The sequence below is a fragment of the Salmo trutta genome, chromosome 30 (assembly GCF_901001165.1).
Source record: "Salmo trutta chromosome 30, fSalTru1.1, whole genome shotgun sequence".
Lineage (NCBI taxonomy): Eukaryota > Metazoa > Chordata > Actinopteri > Salmoniformes > Salmonidae > Salmo > Salmo trutta.
The window spans coordinates 11819926-11846633 of NC_042986.1; the positions used below are offsets into that span (position 1 = coordinate 11819926).

The 26708-nt window shown below is 45.3% G+C and overlaps 1 protein-coding gene across 2 annotated transcripts in view; it reads right to left on the reverse strand.

Moving 5' to 3' along the window:
- The window catches only part of acap3a (ArfGAP with coiled-coil, ankyrin repeat and PH domains 3a), a 78858-nt gene that overhangs the window by 33652 nt on the left and 18498 nt on the right, over positions 1 to 26708 (reverse strand). For both annotated transcript variants that reach the window (XM_029722756.1, XM_029722757.1), the window contains exon 2: positions 3433 to 3490. In XM_029722756.1, the coding sequence (XP_029578616.1) occupies positions 3433 to 3490 (58 nt within the window). The remainder of the gene's footprint in view (positions 1 to 3432; positions 3491 to 26708) is intronic.

Below are 26708 nucleotides of genomic sequence, written 5' to 3' on the forward strand. Positions count from 1 at the left end.
TGTACATTTAAACACATGCTCGCCACACTTGCCGATTACACGTGTCCTACAGTTGCATGTTAGTTTTAGCCCCTCAATTATCACCCATAGTAATGTGTGGTGTGGTGGAGCACATTCTCATGTGGCTTGTTATGTTACCCCATGACATAAGCATGGAACTAACGCACATGCCACTAATGAGGGGGGAAATGCGGTCCAGGACTGGGGAATTAACAGTGTGGATTTCAGTGTAAAGACTTTTTGGTTACAACCACAAAGACTCATCTATAAACTGATTTATCTACTCTAGGGTTGCAACATGGACATTTTGGATAGGACAGAATCTAACTGCCGAAAGAGCTCTTCCAATCCACACACTGAGAAATACAGAGCAAGATGACAAGTCACATTTCTAAATCCATAGGAATCTAAACGAGAGGTGGAAGAAGACTTGACCCTAAGAAGTCACCAAAGGCCTGTCACAATGTTTACCTTCTGACAGCTGAACTTCTGCCACGTAGTCTGATTTATGGTTCACTACAATGTGTGTAGTTTCTTTCTACATTTCCTTCTCAAGCAAACGGCCATTTCCTCACAGCCCCTAGCCGGACACAACTCGGGGCCGGCCGACCATATCCTCTCACGCTAATTCCTAGGGAGAGAACTAGGAATGGGCTGCCAGTGTTTTCTGTTGAGAGGAGAGTCCCACCTGTTTCCCTATTGAGGGATAAGAAAAGGCGGCAGAGCCAGGATTAGTGGTTTGACACTGGGTTCATGTTCGGGTAGAGTAATGCCCTTCTGTGTATTGTGATAGTACGCTACTGGATTTGGGCTTCTGGTGAGAGTTAACATGGGTGAGTCAAATTCAAACCCAAACAGTATGAGTAACCTGGAAAACCCTTGGTAACACTTGATACATGGTGTCACATATGTTTATTATTCAACAATTAATACCAAAAGATGTAAGCTAAGTACAGGTAACAACCTAAATAAAAAAACACCTAGATAAAGTGTCTTAATAGGGCGTTGGGACACCACGAGCCAGAACAGCTTCAAGGCATCTTGGCAGAAATTCTACAAGTGTCTGGAACTCTATTGGAGGGATGTGACACCATTCTTCCAGGAGAAATTCCATAATTTGGTGTTTTGTTGATGGTGGTGGAAAACACTGTCTCAGGCGCCGGTCCAGAATCTCACATAAGTGCCTGATTGGGTCGAGATCTGGTGACTGAGACGGCCATGGCATATGGTTTACATCGTTTTCATGCTCATCAAACCATTCAGTGACCACTCGTGCCCTGAGGATGGGGGGCATTGTCCTCCTATGGTGGCATAGAAATGGTAGCCAAAATAATGGCCTGCCCAGCATTTTTATACATGACCCTATGCATGATGGGATCTTAATTGCTTAATTAACTCAGGAACCATACCTGTGTGGCAGCACCTGCTTTCACTATACTTTGTATCCCTCATTTACATTTTAGTCATTTAGCAGAGGCTCCTATCCAGAGAAACTTACAGGAGCAATTAAGGTTAAGTTCCTTGCTCAAGGGCACATTGACAGATTTTTTACCTTGTCGGCTCATATATTCAAACCAGCGACCTTTTGGTTACTGGCCCAACACTCTTAACCACTAGGCTACCTACCGACCAAAGTCTTATTTTTTGACTCAAGTGTTTCCATTATTTGTACAGTACGTACAGTATATTAACACTCAAATCATGCCATCTGAAGAGCCAAATAGCAGGATACCCTCACATAATGTCAAACTGAGACATTCTGCACTTTCCACAGTCATTGCTCATGCCAACAGTGATGATAGTGAAGGAAGAGCGAAGCAGCAGACTATCCTCCACAGACACATAACTCACATAATTCAAGGTCAAATGGAACAGATGGACTGGTGACATCATGAGCATTACCACAAAGCATCAGGCTTCCTCGTTAGAGGGTAACCCAATGCTTTGAAAGCCAGTCTAATGCATTCTAATGTTGTCAGTCCTCTTCCCTATCCCCCCTGCCCTGCCACGTCACGTTTAGCCCACACAAACCGGAGCTGCTGAAACATTAAGCAAGTCGACTGTGTGAGATTATGCTTTCCTTTTTAATCGCCCCAGTACTCAGTGGTTTAAGTCAGGCCATCCCATTACAAGCATACAGTGTTATACTGATGGGTGTAAATGTACAGTAGTAGAACTCCCCAACTAGCCTACTTGTCCTACTCAGGTTGTCTAGATAGGAGGGCTGCATGCCACTTTGTTAATCAGTGTGTGCGTGTGTGTGTGTGTGTGTGTGTGTGTGTGTGTGTAAGCGGGGCACTCCAGTGTAGCTGGTTAACTGGTTTAAATTGGTAGCTGCTATCACCATCATCCTTTAATCCTGCACTATACAGTACGGTACACTAACTATACCAAACATTAGTATGCTACTATTGAGTTGCACCCCCCGTTTTGCCCTCAGAACAGCCTCAATTGGTCGGGGCATGGACTCTACACGGTGTCGAAAGCATTCCAAAGGGATGCTTGCCCATGTTGACGCCAATGCTTCCCACAGTTGTCAAATTGGCTGGATGGTGGACCATTCTCGATACACACGGGAAGCTGTTGAACATGAAAAACCCAGTAGCGTTGCAGTTCTTGACACAAACCTCTTCACCTGGCATCTACTACCATACCCCGTTCAAAGGCACTTAAGTCTTTTGTCTTGCCTATTCACCCTGTGAATGGGCACACATACACAATCCATGTCTCAATTGTCTCAAGGCTTACAAATCCTTCTTTAACATGTCCCCTCCCCTTCGTCTACACTGATTGAAGTGGATTCAACAAGTGACATCAATCAGGCATCATCGCTTTCACCTGGATTTGCCTGGTCAGTCTATGTTATGGAAAAAGCAATGTTTTGCATACTCAGTGTATACGCCTGGAACACATTCCATTATCGGTGTAGTAGTAGATGGGATGTACAGTAAGCTCAAAATGAACTCCTAAATATGCTGTAATGGATATATCACATGCTTTCTATCAAAATAAAACCATTGAGCACTTGAAGCCAACAGTTAGAAGGACAACAGTGGTTTAGTTAAGCAATAAGGCCCTAGGGGGTGCGGTATATGGCCAAGGGCTGTTCTTATGCACGACACGAATCGGAGTGCCTGGACACAGCCCTTAGCCGTGGTATATTGGCCATATACCACAAACCCCTGAGGTGCCTTATTGCTCTTATAAACTGGTTAACAACATAAATAGAACAGTAAACAAGTTCTTCTGGGTCATACCAGGGGTATTGTGTGATATACACACGGCTGAAATGCCATTTCAGCCAATGAGCATCAGGGACCCAAATGACCCAGTTTATAATATGTGTTATATTACAGGGATAATAGGATATAGAGGCTAGTTGAAAAGGCTTCCTGAGGAGAATAAAGGGTTATTAAAACAAAGGTTTCTTACCTTGTCTAGTTTCACTTCAATCTCTACCACCTCCGTCTCCACTTCATTAATGTTCGCCCTGCAAGATAAAGAAAAAACGGTTTTATCAGTACAGAGAAGAGTTATATTGCATTTATCATAGTGATTTTTTCGCTCCATACACCGTGACTGTACCACACATTTACCATGTCCTTGGAAAGAGAAGGGAAAGTAACATTAATCTTAGACTGACAGTGATGTTCTTGGATCTGAACACAGACATGTTCAAGCTGAAACAGGCCCAGTTTGGGAGTTCTCTGGGGAAGTGTTAACAAGTTAAGTGACAGAGCGAGACGCTGGCTGGAAACAATTGAGCTCAGACATAACAGAGTGACAAGATGTTCATCAGAGCTGTGGTACAGTCACACCCCGAAAAACTCTTCCTCTAGTCACCCCACCCCAAAGCATATTGGACCTCTACCTCTACCCTGCTCTTAGGTAGTGGGTTACACAGTGGCCCACCGCTGTCGCTGCCCGAGCCACTAGCCCACACCACTGTTTACACAAGCCTCAGCTGTGGGTGTGCGCGGTGGCGGCTTCCTCAGATTGCTTGGAGACCATATGAAAGGGTGAGATGGCTTCAAGACCATATGAAAGGGTGACGTGATGTAGGGATATGAAGGTGAAGGGGCTGTAACATAATTAGAACAACTCAGTGAAACAGGTACAGATCCATCTCTAGCCATACCTTCCAAACATCCCCCCGTACTTTCTCACTACCCTGTGGGACCGGGAAGGTCACACTTGACTTGAGTCAGTCAGTGTAAACTAGAAAACACATCATCGATTCTTCTTGCCTCTTAGCTCATACAGTCACCTCCAAAAGGAATCGGCACCCTTGATAAAGATGATACAACAACGGATGTGAATCGGAGTGCCTGGACACAGCCCCTACAAGGGCCGCCAGCCCCCTAGCAATTCAAGTTCCAGCCAATAAACTTTAGCTCCTAGCCATTTGAGTGACAGCAAATAGATGCACACACAGCAGAGAGAGAGAGAGAGCGAGAGAGAGAGAGAGAGAGAGAGAGAGAGAGAGAGAGAGAGAGAGAGAGAGAGAGAGAGAGAGAGAGAGAGAGAGAGAGTGAGAGAGAGAGTGAGAGAGAGAGAGAGAGAGACAGAGACAGAGGAGACAGAGACAGAGACAGAGAGAGAGCAATGATGTGGTAAACATACTGTATCTACACATACGTGACGTAGCAAGCAATTTTCGGGTGACCACTTTTGGCTCGTGAGCGCTACTTTCAGAACTACAGTACTAGCTAAAAAGCATGCAAAAGTACCAGAGAAAGATGAGATTCACTCTAAACAGTAGAATGCTAATGCAGATTACATTATGTTTGATTTAATTTGTAAGAATCTTTAGGGGTGCCAATACCTTTGACAACTATCATGTTTTAGATTTTTTTTATTACTTGTTAAACAACATCTCTTCCTCTGAGCAATTGTATTAGTTTAAAAGTATATCATTTTCCCATTTTATTGAGCATACAATATAGCTCAGTATTTGTATGATTTATTTTATACAGTCTTTTTTGCTGATTTATTTATCAAGGGTGCCAATATTTTTGGAGGGTGACTGTACAGCTCCATATTAGCAGAAAGCAGCAGCAAATCTCTCAAATGTTTTATCATGCAACGAGAGGCGATAGAGGCCGCAGCGCACAACAGTGCTCTCTCTCTCTTTCTTTCTCTCTCTCCTCTCTCCTTTTCTCTCCCCCTTCTCCCAATCCTCCCCCCTCTCTCCTCTTCCCTTCTTCTCTCTCACCCTCTCCTACTCGCTCCCTTTCCCTCTCCTTCCCTTTGCTCTCTCCATCCCTCTGGCCATGGGTACTGTAGATTAGGCTGGTTGGCTGGCTCAGGCCGCAGTATGCAGGGCTCAAGGCTCAGGGGAGGAAGGACGCCACGTGCTCTTGTCTTCCGCTCTGCCACAGTCTTTACTCTTACTACTGTCAGTCAACTGGAGCATGCCTGAATACTACGAACAGGGAATATCGGAAGGTCATACTTAGATTTGGATTCCAACCACACTACTGCCTAATCAATACCAAACATATGGCTCTATGTTTTAGAACCTAAACTGATTCTCCTTTTTATAACCTCAACTGATTCCCATTTTTATGACCTAAACTGATTCCCCTTTTTATGACCTAAACTGATTCCCCTTTTTATGACCTCAACTGATTCCCCTTTTTATGACCTCAACTGATTCCCCTTTGTATAACCTCAACTGATTCCCCTTTTTATAACCTAAACTGATTCCCCTTTTTATGACTTAAACTGATTCCCATTTTTATAACCTAAACTGATTCCCCATTTTATAACCTAAACTGATTCCCCTTTTTATAACCTAAACTGATTCACCTTTTTATAACCTAAACTGATTCACCTTTTTATAACCTAAACTGATTCACCTTTTTATAACCTAAACTGATTCCCCTTTTTATAACCTAAACTGATTCACTTTTTTATAACCTAAACTGATTCACTTTTTTATAACCTAAACTGATTTACCTTTTTATGACCTTACCCGATTCCCCTTTGGGACCTTTAGGCCTACTGACCGCACCCACCAGTAATCCTACTGCGAACAACTCATGCTTTGTTTAATAGCTGATGCCAGTTTTAAACAGCCCTGTTTGTCACGTCCTGACCATAGTAAGATGTTATTTTCTATGGTAGAGTAGGTCAGGGCGTGACAGGGGGTGTTTTTGTGTTTTTCTATGTTTTCTATTTCTATGTTCAGTTCTAGTTTTCTATTTCTATGTTGTTGTTTTTTGGGATGATCTCCAATTAGAGGCAGCTGGTCCTCGTTGTCTCTAATTGGAGATCATATTTAAGTAGTTTTTTCCCCCCCACCTGTGTTTGTGGGCAGTTGTTTCTGTTTAGTCTATGTACCTGACAGTACTGTGAGCTGATCATTTTCGCTTTTGTTATTTTCTGTAGTGTTCTGTGTTAAAATAATAAATTCTTTATGAGCACTCAACACGCTGCGCTTTGGTCCCCTTTCTACAACAGCCGTTACACTGTTAATATGATAAGCTCTGCTTTTGTACAGCTATGTTTTTGCTCGTGCCTCAGAGGCAGCATGACAGTGAGTGTTCTTGAAATGTCATGTTTCTTTTACCCTCCCATGTGTCTGCAATGCGTGATGCTGAAATGGTGACCCAATTATAATGGAAGTTTATTCTCTCTGCAATGTAACTTCCAAAAGGAATTGTTCTTCTTGTGACTGTGAGCACAGAAGAATGGTAAACACTCTTCCTAGTTCCTTACAGTATCTAATCAATAGTGTTGCTATTGATTAACAATTGGTATTGGCAATAAAGGACTACAGTGAAGCATAGACAAGCTAGATAGGAAAGGGCTTTAGTTTAAAAACTCCTGTATAGAGGGCGGGAGCTAGCCTCTCCTGTCAATTGTACAGTATTAGAGCATGGTCCCCCTGCAGGCAGCACATCTCTCCTCTACAGAAGCCTAGTGGAGCTAACATGGATTGGACCCCCTGCAGCTGTTAGCCTTCCAGATGTTTCTCCCTTGTGGTCGGGGGCTGGCTTGGGGGACAGCTGCTCCCCCATGCCCCCAGGCTCTCACCCCCATCGCCCCGTCTCACTACACGTGACTTCCATAATGGATGCACACGGCACCCCCTAAGCCTGTTGCCATGGTAACCACCCTCCCGAAGTGGGCTGCGGTGGATCCCATTGTGGAAGTCCGTCAGTCGACCCCTACTCTACACACAGTCACACCACAGGGAGTGGATAGGGTATATGACACAACAGCCTTGACCACAGCCTGTGTAGCCCAATCAATGGACCACTGCTGTTAATAAGTTATCAACAGACCTTTACTGTCACTCGATATCAATAAACATGTCTTTAGTTCCTTTACTCCATGCCACAAAGAAGTGATATGGCCACCTCATTGACCTCTTTGACTGGACACTTTAATGGCGTGTCCTGATTTCTGATGAAATATGAACAAACTCACACGAAAGAGTGCAGTAGCAGCCACTAACAGTTTTGGGCAGCTTGATGCTGTAGTGCTGGAGGTACTAGCTTGGCCTAGCAGGCAGAATCTGGGAGTGTTTTTTTTCTGACATGGAACATTGCAGATCTGGAGCAGTGTGTGCGTGCGCACGTGTGTGTGTGTGTGTGTGTGTGTGTGTGTGTGTAGTTGAAAAATAATAAACAGTACTATTGTGCTGAATAAGCGCTTCTCTGGCTGCTGTTGGCCACTGACATGCTGACTGAGCTTCCCCAGGGTAAAGGAAGGGAAGGGCTGAGGTGATGTTTACTACGCCAAACTAACGACTCCAAACACAAAACGCCTTTTGTTTTCCCTTACTTCTTTCATGGGCCACTTCTCATTCCAACTGGATTCACACGGCAGCTACCCTGGAGAGAGTTGAGGTTCTTGGCAGGAGTTGTATTGTGGTGCTGAACATTTGCATTAAGCCTATATGCGTAAGAACACCCATACACAGCCAAACTTCCAAATGTAGTCTGCAGCTCTGTCATGGTCATTAGTAAGCAGGCAGGGCCAGACTGCTATGGACTTGATGGAGGAGAAGAGAGGACAGACCGCTGAGCCAGAGGCCCCTGAGAGTTGAGGGTTGGGAGAGGCAGCACCACCCAGCATTGCCTGGTGCAGAGCTGACTGATGGCTGGTGGCCTGGCCTGCCCTGTGTGTGTAATGAGCAGAGGGTCTGCTGAGGAGAGGAACGAGCCAGAGACAGGACCAAGAACTGAGGTACTGACCCCTGAACACTGACTGGACACCTGAGCCACAACCAAACCAAACGCCAGCTGAGACGCACCAAACTACTGGAAGCCAAACCCGCCCCCCCAATGGGGGACCCAATCAACCAATGAACACCCTCAGACAGCCCAGCATACAAATGAGAGAGAACAGCTGTGAAACTGAACAGAACAGTAGCTTCAAGTGATCCTTTGTAATCACTAACTGGACTGTTTGATCAATCGTGAGTACACTTGTATGCAGCCAATAAGCCATCATCAATATTTCACCTTCGGTAGCTCTAAACATCATCATGTAGAAAAAGGGGACATTAGGGGGACATTATCTGACAGGGTAACAGAGAGGGTGTTTCGAGTCAGTTAGTGGGGAGGAAAGTGGGCTATTTGGGGGGAAAGGGGGGTGGGAGAGGGTCTGGGGAAGGCGGGTCCCTGGTCTGTCTGAGGGCCCTATTGTGTCAAAGGCACTTCCTCTCTGGGGGTCGGCAGCATTTTGTTGGAATATTGATTGCATTAGAGCTCTGATTGAGACCCTTGTGCATGGCTGAATGGGTGGTTGATGGGGGGATGTGTCTCTGTCCCTGAGCGTATTGCCTGTACTCCCTTCCCTTCGGGCTTAAATTGTATCCAGGGTTATTCTAAGCTAGCTGCTTGTCTCCTTATACCTCATCACCCCATGCCCTGCCCAGACCTCTGCTCAGCCACTGTGTGATGCAGGGTCCGACAGATGCCCCCAACTATGTCAACTATGCCATTCTTAAACAAATCCATCCTAACCTATTTTCAGAGCAGAACAAAATAGTTGCCTCGAATGCCAACAAAATATCTTTACTACCCCAACACGCGCAGTAGCTATAGTATCTTCAGCATGTTACTTCAATGTTACAAACCCTCAAGTTACCGAGCTCTCATTTAACTCGTGTTCTTTCCTCTTGAAGGCTTATATTTCTACCTCTGGCTGCAACTGCTTTCTTTTGTGAGAGTGCTGCACTAAAAACCCACTGTAAAACATTGCTCACTTCAGTGCACTAGACTACATCACGGTGCTGCTGCGTTACCCTCAGACGGTCCTGAACACACACTTCTGCACTAATGGCCTCGTAGACCTGACACATCTGCAAAGCGAGAATGACTCTATGCTTTGATTACGCCGTACTGGGTGACAGAGCATGCTACTGTCATTCGAGGCATTGATTCGACCGCATGTAGCCTTGACCGCATTTTCGTCACATGGTTCCAATGGCTCATGGTGTCTAAGGTGTTCGTCTCAACCATGTGTGTGTCCCCACCATGTCACACTGCTGAAGGTCTACGTACAGGACACAGCACAACGTAGAATCCCTCCACCTGCATCTAGAACAGTTTCTTCTCGCCTCGTTTCCCCCCCATGTTTTCCCCAAGCCAACAGCTGAGTGGCAACAATGTACCGAACTCTGTTTCCAGGGCAATCATCGTAGAGTCGAGACATTTGCACACACACACACACACACACACACACACACACACACACACACACACACACACACACACACACACACACACACACACACACACACACACACACGTCCCTCACAGTTCTTACTCAGCCCACCCATTGAGTATTTTGAATGGAGAGAACCCAAGGACCACCAGGGTCCTCCATTACACCACTCTAAGGTTGGACGCAAGAAACATTGCTGGGTTGGACATCAAGTTGTTCCACTGCTTAGCAAAACCTCGTCTGGCAAACGCGGGAAAGATGAACAGAAAATGACTGCTTGAAATAGAATGACTATATCAAGAGAAGAAAAGAACGCAATACCATTGGCTGAGGAAAGAGCAATAGGCCTACAACTAAATATGACAAAAGGATCTAGGTTATTCCTTTACTTCCTGCCATGCTGTCTACATGACAACCTTCAGCCAGCCTCCCCAGGGCTCTCATTCAGAGGAGAGCAGCTCTGACTAAAGTGACAATGACAGCCTTCTCTGCTACCTGACCCTACTCATTCCCACGCACACAAGCGACACACGCACACACGCGACACACGCACACACACACACACACACACACACACACACACACACACACACACACACACACACACACACACACACACACACACACACACACACACACACACACACACACACACACACACACACACACACACACACACACACACACACACACACACAGGGGCCTAGGGATTCAGGGGATTGGGCCCCTGAATGCAGGCCTGCTTGGGAATCTGTAACGGTTTCAACCATTCCGGAACACACGCCCCATTTACCCCTCTCTCCTTAGTTGTGAGACACAGAGAGAAAAGGTTACTGTCGGTCAAGGGTATGAACTATGTGTTTAAAAAAACACTACAACACTGCAATAAACAACATTTAGATCTCTTTGTCAGACTGCATCATATGAGAGCAGATTGCATAAGAGTGAGAAATTATGCTCATTTTGAGCCCACATAAACAGTACATTCCGTCCCACATTATAAAATTGGCACTGAGTCGTTGGATTCATCTGGGCAGCGCCATCATCTAATAGACCAGCTAACTTCCTGGCCGGGAGACAAGCCGCACAGGCATTCTCTACCAACCACGTCTGGTCTGCCTGTCTTCCACTGCAGAGGGGAGGGAGGACACTAGGCCAGACGTGCCACAAAAGTTGCCATGCTATGCCCAGCCGTCAATCTATGGCCACTGTGCCTAGCTAGCACAAATGCCTGTGCAGGATTTGGACGTTGGCACACCTATTGAGACTGACAGATTGGAGACAGCAAGCAGTCAGTCTACTGTCCACCAAACCTGAGTGTTGCGTGTGAATATATGTGAAAACAACACAGCATGTGCTGTATTTTCCCCCACATGGATTCCCCATAGACACGCACTGGGACGTGAGGCTTATTCGCATGCAAAGACCAGCTGAGCTCACTTTGGCCTGACAGAGAATCTCTAAACAGTGATATCTCATCTCTTCTCTGGAACTGGAATTAGAAGTGGTTTGGTGTGCTAAGGACGAGTTCTTTCCCCAACGTTGCTAATCCAGAATGTTGTCTGGATTGGGATGGCAGGCTGGAGGAAAGAGGATGAGGAGTGTAGACTGGGGGCTCGTTTTTTGGCTCCTGGTAATGTTTTCCTCGCCTGACTGCACACTGACCTCTCCAAAATCAACAGGGTTTTACTGAAGATATCATGGCGTCCCCTCCAATGGGATGGCCTGTGTCTGATCTAGACGACCAACCAACCGCCTTGCTGAGGATGAACTTCTGACCGTCTGCTTTCTGCGCCTCCTCCCTTTTCATTGCTGCCTCACTGCTGCCTCTCTGCTGCCTCACTGCTGACTACCATTCCCCTGGACGACAGCCCATACACATGCATCCTAGATTAGCCCAGCATTAGGATACCTCCCATACCCATCATCTCATCTATGACGCTTCCCTATAAGCCCCATAACTCAAACCATGCCAATGACTCCAACACATAAAGCTTTACAAAAGGCTCCACCTAGGACTGGTTGAGCACACTCAGAAAATATGCTGCATTTGAAGCTAAATGATGAGTTAGTGTTTACACTGGCAAAAGCAATAATCTAAGAAAGTCAAATATCTTAAAAGTTTGTAGTTTTCTTTTGAACTTCATTGTGCATTCATTGGGTGTCAGAGAGGACCCATGGTATTGGCAAGCACTGTCCTATAACAATTTAGCAATGTCCTATTGGATAAGAAGCTGTGAATCGGTTGGGACCGCCTCCTTTTTTAAACCAAAACAAGGTGCTCCGGACGCCGTTAGTCAGAGAACCGTTACAAAGTAACACATGGAACTCCAAGTATCTTGCTGAGCGTTGAACAACACGTGGTGTGCAAATACTTTCTGTTCCTCCCTGGGAGAAAGAGAGACGTTAGCTCTCAGCAGCGTCCAACAACAACCAATGTTTCACAGGCAGCTCCAGAGCTGAGCTGGACTGAGGAGAACATTCTCATTTAATCTGACCACATGCATCCCATCTTCTCAATATGCCCATAGAGAGAACAGAGAACAGAGACACATTCTTCCACAGAGACATTCAAACCAAATAAGCCCCCTCTGGCCCGTGAGAACTCTGTTCTGTTCCTGGCCTTACTGCCATACTGCTGCCAAAGCTGTCTGGTTATTGTTCAAACTCTACAAAACAGTCCAACAAATTCAGCAGTTAATTTGCACATGGCTAGTCAGTAGACAGTGAGCATTTATAGGTTCATAAATACGTCTGTAAGAAGACTCTCTCAACTGAGATCAATTTGAAAATCTATGAAAATGCAACAGTGACATTTAGTCTTTACCCAAGCCCTACATGAATAATAAATTGCAAGTTTTGTTCAGCTTAGAATCAATCAGCAGGTGTGTGGAGGAGGGCTATGCTGTTGACATCCACAGCAAATTCTTCATGACTTCAATGCCGAAAGGTCTCCAAATCAATCGTCTCGGCACCCAGAGCCAACAAGAGAATACTAAATGAACTATCTTACTGCTTGGCATGGGGTTGTACTTCAAGAAACACAGACAGGTAATGCCTCACTAACTCCCCAGGCTCCTCATTGTCCTTCCCATGCAGTCCATCAATGCACAAAGCAAGGTATCATTTAGCATGAATCAATAACGATACATTTTAATCACACACCAATCAATTACCTCCTATAATCTGGAGGAACTACAGCTAATAAATCTCTGGCACCTAACAGCCTAATTAGTCACAGGGTAACTGTTGCTGTGACCCGGATGTGAACCTGAAAGGGTGACCTGACCCATGGGGATAGAGCAGCTGCCCCTGGCCTGCCAGAGGGCTCAGACCACACAAACTCATGAACTGCCATGCAAATGGACTGGCTGGGTGACTGGGATAGCCCCATCACACAGAAGGCTCAGACCTCACAAAAACCAACCAAAGAGATGGCCTGGCTGGGTGAGGCTGGGCTAAATAGCTGCCAAAGGACACAAAGCCATCCTGTATGTCTCCACAGATCCACTGAGCGAGTCCGAGAGAAAGGAAAAGTTGAGAGAAGCTACGGTACAGAAGCTACTTTCCCGCTCTTTTCAGAATATGTCTGTCTTGACTTCCTGGTCTAGTACATGACCACCAAGACTGCAGAGACAAGCCTCTGTTCAGAGAGGGAACATATTTTTATGAAGATTTACTGTAGTACAACAAATGACAGCACTAAATTGTCAATAATATCATAAAACTAAATGTTATGTCAAAGATTATGTACCACTTTGACTGAGATCAAAAGATAGAGCTCAAGCTTTATACAAGGGCTACTTCATTGCTTTTTCAAACATTGTGAAGTCGCCCGTTACGCTTTTGGAGATTTTGTGATGCCTGAATAATGAAAGTAGCATCATGGCCAACTCTAACCTAGCCGAGGGCACTGTAAGCCATACAAATAGGCAAAACATCTGTATTATCTAATTTTAGCAGCTGTTCAAGACAGAGAAAATGTCTGACAGACAGATTCATAGGGCAAATGACCTACGCAGTTGCAGTACCACACTTTAACAATTAATGATTGATGCAGTGCTACAATAATATGTGAAACACTATTATTATACTGAAATATGGTTTAAAATCTCAACCAAAATGTCAAAGGCCTAAGCAACATTCTTTTTTTATTGAAAAAGGTCTTATGAAAAGACCATGTTTCATTCTCTTATCCGAGCTGGATCTTGAAAAAGTTTCTTTCCTGTGTCAGCCTTTTCCGCTAATATTTCAAAGCTGTAACTTGGGGACAGCTTTCAGGCAGATGTCTGTATATTACTGCTACTTGGCAGATACGTACTCTACGATATTTCAGAGAAAATAACCAAAGATCCATTCAGACCCACAAAATCCCCAACCTTTCCATGTCTAACTTATTGTGAAAGACCACATTTCTTTCTTCAGTTGTTGTTCTATTGTTACTTTTACAAGCATATTTTCTGACCACCTGAACTGTTTGGATAATCAGCCATTCTTCTCTTGTCCCTGAGGGATTTGACTGCTAACACAGGGCTGTCAGTCTCACTGAGGGGGAATAAACACTGGGGAGTGCCTGTCGGAGAGGACAGCACCAGAGCACCAGGGCTTATCTGGGAATCTGCTGGGATTTGTGGCCGTGTGGCTGGTAGGCATCCGTGATAAGCCTCTGGCTAAGGCCTCAGGAGGGCAGGAGAAGGCCAGGGGAGATGTTGAGGCTGCGGTGGGCTGGGGCATAGAAATGGAATGACTAGAACTGGAGAAGCCCCTCAGACCATGGCAATTACATTCAATGAGTTTGCCAGTCAGTGCATCACAAAACATTAACTTGAATGGGAATGTCCATTCTACTAATTCAATTCTATGGGGTCAGGGGCTAGTTGCACTAGCAGGTCGTCAGAGCACTGACCTGTGGGATCCTTCCTTCCTGAGAAAGAAGTGATTGGTCAAGGCAGGTGTGTCAGTTTCCTGCTTTCAGAGAAGCATCATCAACATCATTGATGGAGCCTGTGGCTCCATGTTTTGGTCACTAAGCAGCATCAGCAGCAGGACAATTTGAAATTATAGTAAGAGTTTTCATTGTTTCTACAACCTTTAAGCTATCTCTTGAGAGTTTGACACCTCCGGCTACCATTGGAGCTTGTCCACCAACCCAGTATCACAGATTATTGTGAAATAGATTGTTTATTGGAAATTTGTGACAGGCACACAGAAAAAAATTGCGCAGTACACGCTTTTTGTATACAATGAATTTCAATCACAGATAAAATATGTTACTTAAGACAGAAACGATATGAGGGAGTTTGGTCTGGGAGGATGGGTGGGTGTATCATGCAAATGTCTAGCAACCCAAAGGTTGTGTGTTTGAATCTCATCACGGACAACTTTAGCATTTTAGCTACTTTGCAACTACTTAGCATGTTAGCTAACCCTTCCCTTAACCCTAACCTTAACCCTTTAACCTAACTCTTAACCCTAACTTTAACCCTTTAACTACTTAGCTAGCATGTTACCTAACCTTAACCCGAACTTTAACCCCGAGCCTAGCTAACATTTGCCACCTAGCTAACCTAGCTAATGTTAGCCACAACAAACTGGAATTCGTGTAATACACACGAAATGCGTTGTGATGAAAATCCTGTAACGCACGCGAAAAAGTTGACCTTTTTTTGTGTGCCTGTCACGAATTTCAAATAAGTCATTTGTGTCTAAGCTGTGATAGCGTGTTGCACATACAGCAACACATATGAACTTGCACAGGGACACTGTGGTCTGCTTCCTGTTGAGTAATTGACGGATCAGATCTGCATGGATTAAGCTAATGGTTGTAAATCACAACAACTCTGACGTGCTCTAGCCAACCACCTGTCCAGTCCAGGTCTGGTCAGCACAGTCCGTCCCCTGCCCTCTTCACTGGACACCAGGACACCGGGGATTTATGGGATTATCTGACAATAACTGATGACATACACTCAAGCATACATAATGGACCCACTTACTATAATGCTCGGGGGGTAATAGGACATGCATATTTATTGATTCAAAAGCCTGCCTGAATCTGGTTGCTACTCCAATTGCTATCCTATGTGTTAGGCTTAGCCTGGTCCCAGATCTGTTTGGGCTGTCTTGCCAACTCCTGTGGTCATGCATTGTCAAAATGTTCAGTGTGAAATATGACCCTAAGAGTTGACAAAACAGCACAAACAGATCTGGGACCAGGCTAGCTATGTGCTGCCCACTCACTCTCCTGAACATCCTGTCAACAGTCTGTTTAATTGGCAGCTGGAGTGGAACACAGCACAGAACTGACCGAGAAACAATGATTGGGAACATTGCCAGCATACACCAAGAGTTCACAGCACTAGCCACATGACCTTGGTATTATGTCATAATGGTGGTGAAGTCATGTTGGAAATCCCACAGAGCATGGTGGTGGTGCTGACTATGGGAGAATGTGTCCATCCTGTTGCCCCTCACACTATCTAACATTACATGTGTGAGGAATTAATGGACGTTGTGTGCCAAAATGCCACTTTATTACAGACGTATTACAGTATGAATCATCAGGCAACAGCTTGTAACTGAACAATGAAAATATGTCATATTCTCATCTCAACATGGACACAGTACAATATCTTCCCATACATCTCGGCGAATGGCAAGATTGCTTAACGGCTCCATATTACCAACCAGATGACTAATTAGTGTAGTAAGCTGTCCTCATTAGCCAGGGCCAGTTTCACTGACTGTGTGTGTGTGTGTGTGTGTGTGTGCGTGCGTGGGCGCGCGAGAGCAGGAAAAACAAAGAAACACAGCAGATGGCAACATCCCTGCAATTTACATTCAAGAAAATAAAAAACTTTCAACGCTCTGACATAACCTCAAACCTCTAATATTAACTGGTTAGCGATCCATAAATCTCATCTCAATATGCTGAATCCTTCCTGTATAATCAAGGCAACAGAGGTCCTTATCATTGGCTATCATTATTTGAGGCAGCTGCTGGGTGTCAAAAGCTATGCATTATGCAGCTAGTGCTGCTAACCCCCCTCCCCAGTCACTGTTGGGGTCGTGCAATTAGGCCACAGCCCATGGGGAAACGCCACTTCAGACAGGGAGCAGAGCTGGGCAACAAAGGCTGTCAGCACATCGCTTTGTGTCATTACACACACGGACCATTAAGAAGCCTCTCTCTCAGCATGTAGACCTAGTGGTTGTGAAGTAGCCTATTTCCGAACAGCATTAAAATATGTCTGTTACAGTACAGGATGGTTAGTCTGACTGTGGCAGACACCACACTGTATTCTTGTTTGAGAAAGAGTCTTGATTTTTTTAGTTAGCCTAATTTCAGTTTATGTGACAAAACAAGCAAGAGAATGATTGTACCATCTAAAACGCTGTGAAATATTTTTTCAATAACCAAAAATATTGTATTTTCAGCTATTTGAAGCTTGTATACAAAACCGAAAGTAAGACACAAAAAAATAACTTAGCAACGGGAATCATAATAGTTAAGCACATGAAACAGATTCTTAGACTTGCTTTCAATGAGAATGACAGATCTATAGCTCACATTTCTGTGTGAATTTCATCAGGTCGCCCAAAAAAAGTACATATTGCAGCATTAATTGTCTGCACATGCTTGTGGACAGTTGCATTATTCAAGAGTGTAATATGGTTTGGTTGCATTATTCATATTGAAATACGTTCTAGAAGAAAAGTTGCTTGGATTGTTAAATAGTTTGTGCTTACTGGCTAGTGGCTACTGTGATATTTGCATGGAATTTGATCTAAAGACCAAGAATGTTGCATTGCCAGCCATAACAATGGGAAGGCAAGAATGTAATCTGAATTGAAAAGTACAAATTTCTATTGCCACTCTGCTCCTCAGACTCTCCTTCATCTCTGGTAGCGGGAACAGGGAACTAGAAAATGTTCCGTTGTGGAGTAGGAGACAATGAGGCACACAGACAGACAAGGCAGCAGCCCTCCTCGAGTCTGAGCCTTATTCTGGGCAGCAGCCCACCAAACCCGTCTCTCTCTCTCTCTCTCTCTCTCTGAGTGAATGGACTGGGTGAACTGCAGAAAGAAATGAAGGGAGCACTGGTCTGTCTGGTCCAAGTATCTGAGCTGATCCTCACATCCTAACATTTGAGTGAAAACATTTAAGAAAAATTCTGATATTTCAGTGAAATTACTGACTGTGAATTCCCCCAGTGAAAATCTCTTCCTAGACACCCACCATGGTGTCCAGTCAGTGCTGCCTAGTGGGGCTGAGTCTGATCTGGCCTGGGCCTGCGAGTCTTCCCAGCATTTTTGTGGGCTAAACATGCAGCTTGGCTCGCACTAGAAAGACATACCAGACGTGTGAAGCATTCAGCTCTTTCCTGTCTGAGAAGTCGGAGATGTGGCTCGCAGAAACAAAAGACTAAGTGTCTATGCTTCAGAGAGTAGTCCTCACAAAGAGTCATTTTATGTCTGATTATTGTTGGCCATTTCTTACTGAGCAGATTTGTAATAGCGAAAATAAAGGTTTGTACAGGTCCAGTTCTTAAGGGATAGGAAAGAAATGCTCAAAATACATTGGATTTGGAAACTAATTCCAATACTAACAACAGTCGTATGCAGTTTATGTCATACAGATTGTGTAAATATGTGCATTCACTGTATGCTGCCCGCCTCAGACCTCACGTGAGAAGAACTGTTTACACACACAGACACAGAGATAACAGTGGAGGTGACTGGTGGGTCTGGGCCATGTCAATCTGTCCCCTCTTTCCCCCAGGTGTTTCCTCCTACCCTGTAGTCAGCACTTTCCCCCTGACGTCACCATCTGTCCTGCGTCTCTCCATGCCATGACTCCCTCCCTCCCCAGTGGGCGGAGGACCAGGTTGTTGATCAAGCCCCTGTGTGAACTGTGAACTCACACATGCCTGGTCCTGGCAAGACCATGGCTCGCTGCCACTGTAAGTGTGAAAGCTCTGAGGCAAGACTTTGTTTGTTTGTTGTTCGTTTGTAGAGCGAGAAGGGGAGCATAGCACCATTGTTGATTTTTCTGGTTAGTAGAGGTTTCTTCAGAAACATGTTCCGGAGTGGTCTATTGAGAGGAAGCCTAACTTGAGGCAAATGGGGCGCATTTACAATACAACCAATTACCTTGACACTTGGCATCACAATCATGGAATGAAAGAGAATGGAAGATCTATTTCCTCAGTTAACAATGCTGGAAAATAGCATTGAATAGTTCGCTCTGTAGCATTCCTGCTAGTCCCAGTGGAGCCTAAATGAACAAGGAGCAGAGCAGCAACGGAGCATCAGTTTACAAACAGAGAGTCAGGCTTCAGTCAGTCATGACTCGCTGGGCTCCACTACAAACCACAGCCTCTAGAGGCCAGGGGCCTCGTTTATAACAGTTGCGTAAATTTCACACTAAATATCTGCGTGCGCCATTTCTGAAAAGTCGACGCACATACAAAAATATTGAGATCTATAAACTTGGCGCATGCAATACGTACGCATGCTTCCCTTTATAAATCAGACCTGTCATAAAACTGTGCGGGCGTGAATGAGCATAAACACTCCACCTGGAAAACGCCTCCATTCACTTTTTATGGGACAACAACGCCCTTTATTTGCTGTATAATTTGGAACTATTGGCATTATTAGGCCACGGCACGCAAAAGACACATTTCAGTTCAGTATTTAGTTTATCAATAGATTATTGTGTTTCTATGTCCTGCCTTGATATAGGCTCTAAGATTAAATAGGCAATGATGTCGCGCTCCTGCCACACGTACAGCAATACTGTAGCCTACACATAATGTAAAATATTTTACATAAACTACCAGTCTATTTACTGTATTGGCAGAATGTTTTCATCTTTATCGGTAATTTATGCTTTATTTGACAAGGGAATTAGCTAGCTGCATTAGCTCGAATAAGTAAGAGAAAAATACAAAAATATAGCTTGCTAGCTCTCTCTCTCCCTCTCTGCTGCATCTCCTTAATTTTTGAAGAAATGTATTTGTTAAAAACTGTTCAACTATTGTCTTTATCTCTCTTTGAGTAGGATGGTCCTCCTCTTCCCCCTCTGAGGAGCCTCCACTGGTGAGCACATTCTCACATCAAGTTATATTTTTATGTATTTAGTACGTACGCACGGTTTTTAAATGAGGCCCCTGACCAATAAAGAACATCAACAAAGAGAGAAAACAACAGCTAATGACTTCACTGAAGGACAAAGCTGACACTTAGCCAATGAAGGGTCAATAAACAAGTAAATTGATTGTAGGCTATAGTGTGATAGTCTAGTGTGATGGATGAGTTGACTAAAAAATATATTCTATGATCAGTGAGTAAAACAGACCCACCCAGTAGCCCTTTCCCGCAGTCAATGACCAAAAGCACCCTCTTTGGCCTCATGGGTTGAATGTTATTAATATTTTTCATAATTTCATCATCATTAATAAATATTCTTTCAAAAACCCAGACAAAAATACAATGTTTCTATGTCAAACAGTTTTGTTATATTTCAGTCTTCTGTGATGTACACTACCATTCAAAAGTTTGGGGTCACTTAGAAATGTCCTGGTTTTTGAAAGAAAAGCTCATTTTTCATCCATTAAAATAACATGAAATTGAACAGAAATACAGTGAAGACATTGTTCATGTTGTAAATGACTATTGTAGCTGGAAACGGCAGATTTTTTATGGAATATCTACATAGGCGTACAGGGGCCCATTATCAGCAACCATCACTCCTATGTACCAATGGAACGTTGTGTTAGCCAATCTAAATTTTTCATTTTAAAAGGCTAATTGATCATTAGAAAACTCTTTTGCAATTATGTTACCACAGGTGAAAACTGTTGTCCTGATTAAAGAAGCAATAAAACTGGCCTTCTTTAGACTATTTGAGTATCTGGAGCATCAGCATTTGTGGGTTTGATTACAGGCTCAAAATGGCAAGAAACAAAGAACTTTCTTCTGAATCTCGTCAGTCTATTCTTGTTCTGAGAAATGAAGGCTATTCCATGCGAGAAATTGCCAAGAAACTGAGGACCTCGTACACCGCTGTGTACTACTCCCTTCACAGAACAGCGCAAAGTGGCTCTAACCAGAAAATAAAGAGGAGTGGGAGGCCCCGGTGCACAACTGAGCAAGAGGACAAGTACATTAGAGTGTCTAGTTTGAGAAACAGATGCCTCACAAGTCCTCAAATGGCAGCTTTATTAAATATTACCCGCAAAATACCAGTCTCAACGTCAACAGTAAAGAGGCGACTCCGGGATGCTGGCCTTTTACGCAGAGCTGCAAAGAAAAAGCCATATCTCAGACTGGCCAATAAAAATAAATGATTAAGATGGGCAAAAGAACACAATCACTGGACAGAGGAACTCTGCCTAGAAGGCCAGCATCCCGGAGTACGTAAAACAAGGCCTCCGCAGTCTGTAGGGCCGTAGGGAGACTGGGCAGAGGAAGGAGACGACAGGACTTCGAAAACCGATCCACAACGACCAGGATCGCGGTGTTAGATCGGGGGGAGATCGGTAAGAAAATCCACCGACAGGAGCAACCAAGGCCGTTGTGGAATGGGTAAGAGGTGTAGTTTCGCTCTGGGCAGGTGCCTAGGAGCCTTACACTGGGCGCACACCGAGCAGGAGGAAACATAAACCCTCACGTCCTTAGCCAAGGTAGGCCACCAGTACCTCCCGCTCAAACAGCGCACTGTCCGACCGATCCCAGGATGACCAGAGGAGGGTGACGTGTGGGCCCAATAGATCAACCGGTCACGAACAGCAGATGGGACGTACAGACGCTCAGCGGGACACTGGACGGGAGCGGGCTCTGCACGTAATGCCTGCTCAATGTCCGCATCCAGCTCCCACACTACCAGCGCCACCAGGCAGGAGGCGGGGAGTATGGGAGTGGAATCCATGGGCCACTCCTCTGTGTCATACAGCCGGGACAATGCGTCTGCCTTCACATTCTGGGAGCCTGGCCTGTAGGAAAGGGTAAACACAAAACGGGTGAAAAACATGGCCCACCTTGCCTGGCTAGGGTTCAATCTCCTTGCTGCCCGGATGTACTCCAGATTGCGGTGGTCAGTCCACGCCTTCAGAGCCTTGACGACAGCCAACAGCTCCCGGTCCCCAACATCATAGTTTCACTCCGCCGGGCTGAGCTTCTTCGAGAAGAAGGCACAGGGGCGGAGCGTCGGTGGCGTACCCGAGCCCTGAGAGAGCACAGCTCCTATCCCAGCCTCGGACGCATCCACCTCCACCATGAACGCCAAAGAGGTATCCGGATGGGCCAGCACGGGAGCCAAGGTAAACAGAGCCCTCAGGTGACCAAAAGCCCTGTCCGCCTCAGCCGACCACTGCAAACGCACCGGGCCCCCCTTCAGCAGTGAGGTAATGGGAGCCGCTACCTGACCAAAACTCCGGATAAACCTCCGGTAGTAGTTGGCAAACTCTAAGAACTGCTGCACCTCCTTTACCGTGGTGGGAGTCGGCCAATTACGCACGGCTGAAATGCGGTCACTCTCCATCTCCACCCCTGAGGTGGAAATGTGGTAGACTAGGAAGAAAACTGACGGCTGGAAGAACAGGCACTTCTCAGCCTTGACGTACAGGTCATGCTCCAACAGGCAACCAAGCACCCTGCGCACCAGGGACACATGCTCGGCGCGTGTAGCGGAGTATATCAGAATGTCATCAATATACACCACTACACCCTGCCCGTGCAGGTCCCTGAAAATCTTGTCTACAAAGGCCTGGAACCCGTACGGCATGACGAGGTGCTCATAGTGCCCTACATTTACATTTTAGTCATTTAGCAGAGGCTCTTATCCAGAGCGACTTACATTGCATACATTTCATACATTTCTTTTTCCGCCCTGAGGTGGTACTGAAAGCCGTCTTCCACTTGTCTCCCTCCCGGATACGCACCAGGTTGTAAGTGCTCCTGAGATCTAGTTTGGTGAAGAAGCGCGCCCCGTGCATTGACTCAATCGCTGTGGCTATGAGCGGTAGCGGGTAACTATAACTCACAGTGATCTGGTTTAGACCCCGATAGTCAATACACGGGCGCAGACCTCCCTCCTTCTTCTTCACAAAAAAGAAACTCGAGGAGGCGGGTGAAGTGGAGGACCGAATGTACCCCTGACGCAGGGATTCGGAGACATATGTTTCCATAGCCTCCGTCTCTGCCTGTGAGAGGGGATACACGTGACTCCTGGGAAGTGCAGCGTCTACCAGGAGATTTATCGCGCAATCGCCCCGTCGATGGGGTGCTAATTGAGTTGCCTTCTTTTTGGAGAAGGCGAGAGCCAAATCTGCATATTCAGGGGGAATGCGCACGGTGGAGACCTGGTCTGGACTTTCCACCGTAGTAGCACCAACGGAAACCCCTAAACACCTCCCCGAGCACTCTCGCGACCACCTCGTGAGAGTCCTCTGTGGCCAAGAAACAGTGGGGTCATGACAAACTAACCAGGGTAAGCCTAGCACCACGGGAAATGCAGGAGAGTCAATAAGGAAGAGACTAATTCTCTCCTTGTGACCCCCCTGCGTCACCATGCCCAGAGGAGCAGTGGCCTCCCTGATCAACCCTGACCCTAATGGTCGACTATCTAAGGTGTGAACGGGGAAGGGCACAACCACGGGAACAATAGGGATCCCTAACCTATGGGTGAACGATCTAGCTATACAATTCCCAGCCGAGCCTGAATCGACGAGCGCCTTATGCTGGGAATGCGGGGAAAACTCAGGAAAAGTGACATGGGGGGAACAGAGGGTTAAATACACAACATGTAATGAATGGAATTGGAACCAGGTGTGTGGGAAGACAAGACAAAACAAATGGAAAATGAAAGGTGGATCGGCGATGGCTAGAAGACCGGTGACGTCGACCGAACAAGGAGAGGAACTGACTTTGGAGGAAGTCGTGACAGCCTGTGTAGATATTCCATTAAAAATCAGCAGTTTCCAGCTACAATAGTCATTTACAACATTAACAATGTCTACACTGTATTTCTGATCATTTACATTTACATCATTTAGCAGACGCTCTTATCCAGAGCGACTTACAAATTGGTGCATTCACCTTATGATATCCAGTGGAACAATAGTACATCTATATCTTTTGGGGGGGCGAGGGTAGGGAGGGGGGGGGGGGTTAGAAGGATTACTTTATCCTATCCCAGATATTCCTTAAAGAGGTGGGGTTTCAGGTGTCTCCGAAAGGTGGTGAATTTGATGTTATTTTAATGGACCAAAAATGAGCTTTTCTTTCAAAAACAAGGACATTTCTAAGTGACCCCAAACTTTTGAACGGTAGTGTATATAAAGTGTAATTCTATATCTGACATGGTACAGGTGTCTTCTTTTTTTAAACCCATAACCATGTGTGTGAGGTGTATACTTTTGTTTCAAAATAGATTTGTTTAAGAGTACCAATACTCACTCGTGTGATCCTGATTCAGCCCACTGCAATAAAATATTAATATATATTGTATACTGTGTTGGTGAACTCACTATAACATACTATCTGATTTAACATAATTCAACCTGACCCGCAGACATGTGATTTCTAGAGCCAGTATCCAGTAGTGAATCAGTTCCCAGAGAGGAGGCTCCAGTGCTGGGCGTTGGGAGGTCCCAGTCAGCCACCTCAGCACGGGCCATATCCCTCGATGGCCTTTACTCAAAATCCTCTTTAATATTTCAGTAGACTGACGCATTTCCTGATGCTTCCCCAGCTCCAGCCCGGCCCTGTGAGGGATGAGAACCGGGAAGTCTGCTGCCCCCGCTCCCATCGCCTGCCTAGCAGGAAGACAGAGAGGAGGAGGAGAGGGGAGTGAAAGTGTGAGTGGGATGGGCCAAATTAGAAACAGATGCCTGGTCTGGGTTACATATGATTCAGCATTCTAGAACCAGAACGCCCAGAGTGCCTGTGGACCAGAACCCATCCAGATCCAGCAAGATCTCTCTCCTTTACTGTTGAGTCAACAGCTAAACATCACATTGAGTCCTCCTTGGAGATGTTTAGCTACTCCAACTTCATCCTTAAAATGTCTCTCCTGTCATGCCACACAGTTATTGGATGAATCAATGTTATTTGAGTAACTCTCACAGCAGGTCTGTGACAGTATGGAGACTTCAGTCCATGACTTGAAATCCCCACTGCTATCAGTGACCATTGGGGACCCAACCCCAGCCTCCCATTTCCTGATCCACTTGGTAATAAATCCAGACAATAGTATGTGAAGGTGCTAGTGGGTGGGCAATGTTGACGCACCTGGAACTGCTGTGTCCAGGGAAAGATAGGGAACGTTCTCGGGAACATTTGAGCAGTCCGGTCGTCAGGGGAGACATTTCACTTCAGACACATTCCATAAAACTGCAACAATCTGTCACTCATAACTCCCATGTCAACCAATACAACTGCCAAGTCTGTACACAAAGACACAGCTCAAAGAAGACACAACCCTTGATGACTTTAAGCGCGACATGTTTTATGTCACCTCCAAAGGCCCTCTCGTTTATAGTTTTAGCATGTCACGTGATATCAATGAACCAATATCAAAGATTTTAGTTATCGTCGCTATAAAACTGCTGTAGTTGTGAGAGAGAGCCGATTGATTGAATGTTGGGATAGAGGATCTGTTGGAGGCATAATCACACTAGACCTCCTGTGCAGCACAGGTCTCCTTACCTCCCACTAATCCAACTAGTCTCCTCTCAGTGGGCATGGCAAACATCTGCTGGAAGATGACTAATTCAGAGCCTAAAGGCACAGGGCCAGAGAGCCTGGTCCAAGTATGTTCCCCTGAGAGAGGCCAATCCCTTCTGTTCGCTGCATTTGCTCTGGTCTGGAGTGACCAGTCCTTCAGATGACGCCTCTGCTCTGCCTCTGCTCTGTTCTACTACGCTGGACCTAAGCAGAGCAGGCATATTTTCTGGTGTGCCGCAGGAAAACATCTCATTTCCCAATGTGTTTTTACATCCCTTTGAAAAAGCTTGAATGTTGAAATAGGGGGCCGCAAAATAGCGTCATGGAGGGGCACATGAAACAATATGCGGTCAAAGAGAAACTTGACATCTTCATTAGATTGCCTCCTACGTTTTACCATCCTCTAGCTTCCTATACTAAATCACACAGCTCCAATATAGCCTATGGTTAATCCACTAGGGGCTTTAGGCAGATTATTCATATGAACTCTGAATTATAGCTTATTTCAAACGCGTCGGCATAACCTCAATGGACAGAGTCACGTGGCAGTGGCTGCTTAACTCTTTGCGAACAGAAGGTCAGAGAGAGGGGAATGTTGACAGTACACAGATGATGCTAATCCTATGGTTATTCCAGCAACCTGTTAGCTCTGCTGTGTTTCCCAGCAAAATCATCTGGGCTGTGCACCGTACATCCCCTTCCTGTACCATGACTCAAAGACGATCGTTATTACTAGATGATAAGGTATAAGTAACAGTGATACACTGTATTTTTCAGATGACTAGTCCTACTGCTCAGTAGGTCTTCAGCACACATGACTGTTCCCTGATAGGAACTGGAGCCGTCCGGATATAGCTCAAGAGAAAAGTGGATTTTCTCCCCAAACGGTTGACAGAAATCTGATAGCTCTATCGAATTGAGATCAGATGTTGCGTTGCCCAACCAAAAATCCAATCTGGTGGGAAAAACACCGCGCGTAATGTTTTGAGGCAGACAGACTGTGACAAAACAAAGACCAAAGTACATCATTAAGAAAGCGGTCCGTGTGATTCATGTTATTACACATCAAAGTGAACCTTCGTCTGTGGGTTCTGCCTCCCCATCTTATTAGTCATTTACTGTGGGCTGTGATAGGAATAATAATGTCTGTATAACCCTATGCATCATTTAGCCTATCTCTGTGAAAACTACCATTATTACCATAGTGCTGATTCAATGACTTCAACGCAGCATGCACATCCTGCGGTAATACTGTCCGATCGCGTTGAAAGAGAAGGCGCCAGTAGTAAAAA